Here is a 7500-nt window from a genome sequence, read left to right as displayed (position 1 = left end):
TCATTCACCTAAAATAACTGATTTTCAGTGACAGTGTTGTGTGATGAAGTAGAAATTAGGCTTGACACTGTATGAAGTGATGAGGAGAGATGATTGACAATCGATCGTTACGGGAGAGAGACAAAACTATGAATGTAAACACGTCCAGTGGAGAGACTTGTCCATAAGAATAAGTGAGAGTAATTTGAACTGCACTTGGAGTGGGTGCATGTAAATCATCCAATCACAGATGTGCACGGGGAACGGATGACTCAGCCAATCACATGTCATAACTCTCATTTTCTTATCTACGGCATGCACATTTCCGCTTCTTTATTCTCTCCGGAATACACTATTTACTATTAATAACAATGTCAAGATAAGGCCCCGCGTATCACATTGGAGTGGGTAATCACAGTCACATAAGTGTTAAAGTCAGACCTAGATCCAATCTGGCGGGTCCATAGCCACAGGCCTGGGCTTTCACATTGTATTTTATCACCATTCTACTAGAGGTGAATAGTCCTGCTATCTATCACCCTCAGGCCACTGAAGATAGTGACCATTTGCTATTGCTGTCAGAGTGAGTGGGCAGTCTTTGACTGACAGGGGCATTAGGCTAACATGGTCTATCTTAAGACCTACCAGACATGAACCTCGCATCAGGTCAGAGGGCCTGCGAGCTGCACAGCAACAGATCTGTTAGTATCTTGCTGCGTTTTAGTCTCTGCTGGACCAGAGAATTGAATAGAGTTTTTGATAGAGAATGTCTTTCTTTTTTTTTATTGAGGGGGGCGGTATCTTGTTCACATCAGTGTTTGAAAATACACGTTGCTTGCTACACAGTAAAATACAGTGTTAATGTACTTCTGACAGTGTCAGATCAGAGGTACATTTACACCTCAGATAATGCTGTGTAGACCAGGGGGGCAGTCAGACGGATATTTTGTGAAGCCACTAAGGAAATGAAAGTTCATATAATGGCCTGTTGTGGCGCTCTCACTGGGCTCAGAAAAACCCATAGCCCCATAGAAGTCCATGTATTTTGGCCCAACTTCACCTAGACTGTATTACCTTAATAAACATGGTCATGAATACTTTTTTCTTCCAGTCACTAGTTTAAAGTCTCATTTCTAATGTCATAATATTCTTTTTGGAAAATTATGGTCCCATTTATTAAAAAAATGACCATAAAGTCGCGCATGTTCTGAGGGGCGTGGCTACCGTTACAGTCTATGAACGGGATCCCCCTCCCACTCGAGTCAAAATAAAAACCAACGAAGAAGAAGGGGGGAAGTCCCGCCTCGTTGTCTGGGCCAGCCAATGGCCAGCTGGGCCAAAACGGATCTAGAAAGATGGCGACTTACAATACAAGGACTGACAGGCTTCATTTTAAGTTCATGTTAGACCCGCGGAACGCTTTGTCCATATTTTTTACAGTCTATGGTGTAGACAGCTTGACAAATGACCAAATATTTGTAGATTTGTTTAACTGTGAGTGCGTACAGTAGCTGTGTGTGATAGACTCGGAGAGTGAGTGCTGATGTTTGCGTGAGAGAGAGTGATGCGTTTCCAAGTTAAAATCCTACATTTTGACAACAGGTTCTAGCTGGTGTGGATTTCTCGCGAGAGCTGTTGCTTCGCTGTTGCTTCTCTGTTGCTTCGCTGTTGCTTTTCGCTGTTGCTTCGCTGTTGCTTGGCTGTTGCTTGGCTGTTGCTTGGCTGTTGCTTCGCTGTTCCCACTTCCAACCCACTCTCATCACATTATGGCCTCTCAAGCTTGTTGTCTCATTTAGAGCGATCCCATAAAATGATTATGCCTAGTGCGAGTCAATTACATTTCAACTCGCATTAGTTCAGGATGCAAAAATGAAATTAGAAGGGAATATTATCGTTGAAAATATATTAGGCCTTTCATTCATCACTTGGAATGGAATGAATACCAGTGATAGGGATTCCAATCTCTTTTAATCAGCTCTGGTGCTCAGGCAGCGAGGCCGGGGATGAGCCTGTTGTTAAAATCACAATATAGCCGGTCTCTCATCGCTCATTTTTATGGCCCTTCAACTCGCCGAGCACTGCAGGGTGTGAGTAGTGAGTACCAGCAGCCAGTGGCCAAACACTGTTCCATTCCAGCTGTAGCTACTAATCTTTTAAGTTCAAATTAAAAGGGGCGGTATTTTGTGATGTGTTTGTTTTAACCACATTTACCCTGACATGGGCATGTTATTATAGGTGAGAATTCTCCAAAATAAACTAGGCCTAATATATGCTTGATTTATAATTCGGTGTACACCGGTCTCGAACAGGGAAAAATAGGACATCTACTATCTTGTAGGCTTGTGGATCTACAAAATGTGACGCCATGTACGACAAATTATGAATATGTGATTCGTGTTATAAAATGTGTGCTAAAATTGCAATGTACAATAGTGGTAATAATATGTACGTAAATGCTAATATGAATGTGTTTGTTTGTCATTCCAGTACAACTATGAAGGGAACGACATCAGCGACCTGCCAGTAGACTTGTCTGTGGTTTGGAATGGAAACTTTGTCATAGACAACCCTTACAACATCAAAGGTAAGCCTTATTTCTAACCCCTCAACCATCTCTAGAATTCCTGATGTAATACAGTTTACATTTCTGCCTTATACAAGCCGAAATGAGCATAGGAACGCACTATGATGCACACTCAGAATGTGTATCAATAATTTGTCAGTTTTCACAATTACATCCAATACTATCATAACAAACTCGTACCTTTTCTGAAACGGTGCTCATTTCTCTTTTTGACCAGTTTTTTCAGTGTTGCTTTAGCAAGTAAAAGGAAAAAAAAATCTCTCCCATACTGTCTGCTCTACCCCAGATACTGCAGTAACTGACATGGTATTGCAGTTCCCTGTGAGCTCACTCACACTGCATAGTAAATCATTTATAGTGTGACCAAAAGGCCTCTGCTAGCCCATCCTCTGCAACTGATATTCTTGGTCTGTGAGAGCAGCCCCAGTTACTTGCACAAACAATGTGGGTACTGTAGACCTACTTAAGTATGTGTGTGTGTGTGTGTGCACGCACGCACGCATGCACACACACACATATTTGCACATGTGTGGGTTTGCCTGTGGGTAAGAGAGATACTGTTATAGTCTGTCTGTGTCTGTGAACTGTGTACATTATGGGTACATGTTGCATGTCTAAGATACGTGTGAGACATTGCAACTTTAAGGAATGCACTGAAGTGCATGAACTTGTATTTCCATTCCGCCAGCAACTTGATACACGACTTTCACACAGGCATACGCTTTCCACTATAATTTAACCCATTCTGACCTGAGATCAGATTCATACGAGGTTTCCACTGGACACACACTGGTCTGATGAACCCATTCTGACCTGAGATCAGATTAAAAAAAATGTCAGTCGTTCTTCGATTTTTCTAAAATAGCAGACCTACAAGCTCATAGCGCGCCACTCGGTGGCGCGCTATGAGCTTGTAGATCTGCTATTTTTCAATAGCTAAAGCATAACATAATGCCAACACCAAAACGGGTTCCCGTACAGAATGGGTTAAGTATCATACATGACATATAGATATTTGCAGATTGATTTATAATGTACACACAACACACAACATGTCGAGGTATGTTTAACCAGCACCCATAACACCCTTTCAAACAAAGGACCCTGGAGATTGATTTAGATTTATGGCACAGCACTAGAAGAGCAGACAAAGCTTGCATGTCTATTGTATAATTACTAGTGAGGCCGTCTTTATAATTCTGTCTTTATAATTAGTGGGGATTGTAGAGCACAGCAGGGGCCATGCAAGGCTTTTCTTCCACTGTGGGGTTACGATAACTCCACCAACTGCTCCCAGAACGCTCTGTAGACACTGGATGATGCAATGTTATATTGATGGGCATTGTTGTAGACATTGTCCATTGTTGCTTTGATTGCATTAGATTAGCACTTTGCAAACGAAACACAGTACAGTATACAATATCATTGTGGTATGTTCCACAATGTAGAATGATCATGAGGTTGCGCAAAGGCTAGCTACAGTATATGAAACACTCGCCACATTAAATCGTTGACAGTGTTACTCCTAATCTTGGTGTGTTATTAATAATACATGTACATTTTGTGTTGTATATACACATTATTCCCAACCAGAAAGCCAAGATGTTTGCTGTCATGTGTTTTAAAGAAAATGTCAAACGTCCAATTGAATTTACCATTTGAATCCATACCAGTCCAGGGTTTCCTCCCTTATTCCACAGAAAATGGCTAAATCAACATGAACTTAAATATTATCATTAAAAACACAATAAAATAATATGCGACCTCACCAAATACAACTAAAATAATCATCAAAAGTGAACCGAAATACACATCAACGGAGGGGGGGGGCATGGTACACTTTGAGGATGAATTATTCACACAATAAAACCAACAGCACTGCTGAATGTGTGTATGTATAACCCATTCTGAACGGGAACCCATTTTGGTGCTAGCATCATGTTATGCTTTAGCTATTGAAAAATAGCAGATCTACAAGCTCATAGCGCGCCACCGAGTGGCGCGCTACGAGCTTGTAGGTCTGCTATTTTTGAAAAATCGAAGAACGACTGACATTTTTAGAATCTGATCTCAGGTCAGAATGGGTTAATCAGACCAGTGTGTGTCCAGTGGAAACCTCGTATGAATCTGATCTCAGGTCAGAATGGGATAACATACTGCACCATTAATAATGCATAGTATCAGCAGCATGCATCGGTGTGTCTATGCATGGTGCGTTATCTTCACTGTGCATCTGGTGTGGAAGCTTCCCACGCGGCCTGCAGCCTTCACGCACGTCTTTCTTTGTCTCTCATTCGCTCTCTCTCATTCTCACTCTCTCATTCTCTCTCTCTCATTCTCTCTCTCTCATTCTCTCTCTCTCATTCTCTCTCTCTCTCTCTCTCTCTCTCTCTCTCTCTCTCTGTGTGTTGCCTCGCCACCTTTTTTTTGCAATCATGATAATCATCTGGCAGAGTGCAAGAGATGCTCCGTCATCTTAACCCATTCTGACCTGAGATCAGATTCATACGAGGTTTCCACTGGACACACACACTGGTCTGATGAACCCATTCTGACCTGAGATCAGATTCTAAAAATGTCAGTCGTTCTTCGATTTTTCAAAAATAGCAGACCTACAAGCTCGTAGCGCGCCACTCGGTGGCGCGCTATGAGCTTGTAGATCTGCTATTTTTCAATAGCTAAAGCATAACATAGTGCTAACACCAAAATGGTTCCCGGACAGAATGGGTTAAATACTGACACGTTAATGTAATTACAGAAGAGTGCTTTAGCAGCCAGTAATTGGGCACAGGGTTACTTTAAAGCTGTGCCGTGACCAATGGGATTTGTAAATGAGTGAGAGGAAGGGGGAGGGGGGAGAAAAAAACATTTTTCTTTTCTTCTTTACAATTCCTGCAGACATTATAGGAAGCAGCCGTTTAACTTGACTTTGTTCAAATGACATTGAGAGGAGGTTTGGAGTACCGGTATATGGGTATTATGAGCAGTATTTGGTCGATTTAAATGTTTTCTTTCATTGGCTATGAAATGGTATTGGAATTGATAAATACATAATCGAATATAATCCAACATAGATATTGTCGCTGTCAGGTACAAACCTTTTATCTCCACATTTTATGTTATTTTTTGTCCTGTAAAATTAATGCTCTAAGTAATCATATTAGAGTGTCAGTCAAAACTATTGAAACTAGCCATATCGTCTTTCACTATTGTTAAATGATAGATAGTTCCATTTCCTGACAATTGACGATTATGGACATTGGTTTCCACCAACGGCGACGATATGTATTTTGTATTAGGCTATATTGTATTATTGACACCATGTGTGTGAATAGGGCTGTGTGTGTATAAACAAACCTCTCGTCCCCACAGCTCATCTGTACAAGTGCTATGCCCTGCGGGACAGCTGTGGCATGTGTCTGAAGGCAGACCCCAGGTTCGAGTGTGGCTGGTGTACACACGACAAGAAGTGCTCCCTGAAACAGGAGTGCACGCCTCCGGAGAGCACCTGGATGCACGCCACCTCTGGCAACAGCCGCTGTGCACACCCCAAGATCATCAAGGTAAACACTGATGACTACAAATTGTACAAATTGATTTGGTTGCATTTGGTTGAATTAACTCTTAAGACACACACACACACACACACACACACACACACACACACACACACACACACACACACACACACAGCGTGGGCAGTATGTATTGTAGGTACAGGGAGTGTGAACATGCGTGAGGGTCCATTTGCAGGGCTTAAAGTTCTCAGTCCTGGGGACGGATTTCAGTCCTGAGGATTTCATGGGGGTCATTTAATGAGATCAGTGCAGATTTGCAAAAAAAAACATTTTCAGTCTTGGGATGTTTTTTGGCTTTAAGCCCTGCATTTGGTTGCATTTGGTTGAATTATAACACTTTTTATACTACACTATACATTCATTTACATTGTAAAGTGTAAATGATTAAAAACTAGACAGAAATAAAATGTATTTATGATGCTGTCCAAACTCAAAATAGCATATTTTTTCACCTGCAAATCAAACCTTAAGAATGCATGTGAAGGTTTGTTGATTGATCGTTAGGAAAAAATAAAAGACATGACAGAAATAAGAACGTCAAGGATAAAAAGTAAAACAACAATAAAGTCATGGCCTTATTTCCATTGTAACCCTCGGTCTCAGACAAGCAAAACAAAACAAACAGGCACTGCAAGTGCAACAAAGAACAGCCATTACATTTCTATAAGAAATAAACCCCTAAAAAAGTAGCACTCTCAGAGTTAAATTAACACTGAGGATTAGGCTGTGTAGATGGCAGCCCATATCACCCAGGTGCCAGTACAAACACCCGACTGTGAACTTCCTAGAACTAATCTAAGATGTCCAACTTATATCCTGGCTCCTGTCACGTTGCAGAAGCCTTTTGGTGTGTTATTTAAAAAGAGTTCTCTCAACGAGGAGTTGTCAGGTTCCCCAGCGGTGCCGTGTCATCGTCTGAGTGTCTGAGTGAAGGGTACGGCTTAGGAGGAATAGGAGGCGAGACAAGGTACTAGAATCCATCCCAGTTTCTGGAGCCGCATCGCAGATGGGCCGGGCCAGGGGGAGGCAGTCGACGCACGCCAGTACTGAACACACTGACACGATGAGAGATGATGGCTAGGACACACACACACACACACACACACACACACAGCGTGGGCAGTATGTATTGTAGGTACAGGGAGTGTGAACATGCGTGGGAGTGTGCTAATTGTTCCACTGTGAGTCGTAGTTGTGTGTGTGTGTGTGTGTTTGTGCACACATGCATTTCGTGTGAGTCGGAGTGTCTTGACAGGCTGCTTGAGCCGAGGCGTCTAAATGCCATGGTGTGCCCATCTGCTGCCGCGCGTAACGGCGGCGGTGGTCCTCGTCCGACTGTGACCCGGGTCATCGGCCCTG

At 42.3% G+C, this 7500-nt stretch overlaps 1 protein-coding gene across 4 annotated transcripts in view; it reads left to right on the top strand.

Moving 5' to 3' along the window:
* Nucleotides 1-7500, top strand: part of plxna1b (plexin A1b) — a 228104-nt gene that overhangs the window by 168303 nt on the left and 52301 nt on the right. For all 4 annotated transcript variants that reach the window (XR_013965144.1, XM_080780037.1, XM_080780035.1 and 1 more), the window contains exons 11-12: nt 2467-2563; nt 5936-6126. Coding sequence is in view for 3 of the 4 variants with exons in the window: in XM_080780037.1 (XP_080636163.1) it covers nt 2467-2563; nt 5936-6126 (288 nt within the window). In the remaining variant the exon portion in view is untranslated. The remainder of the gene's footprint in view (nt 1-2466; nt 2564-5935; nt 6127-7500) is intronic.

The sequence above is a fragment of the Protomyctophum bolini genome (assembly GCF_963924005.1).
Source record: "Protomyctophum bolini genome assembly, chromosome: 2".
Taxonomy (NCBI): domain Eukaryota; kingdom Metazoa; phylum Chordata; class Actinopteri; order Myctophiformes; family Myctophidae; genus Protomyctophum; species Protomyctophum bolini.
Note: the sequence above shows the minus strand (reverse complement) of the source record. Positions and strands in the feature narration are given on the sequence as shown.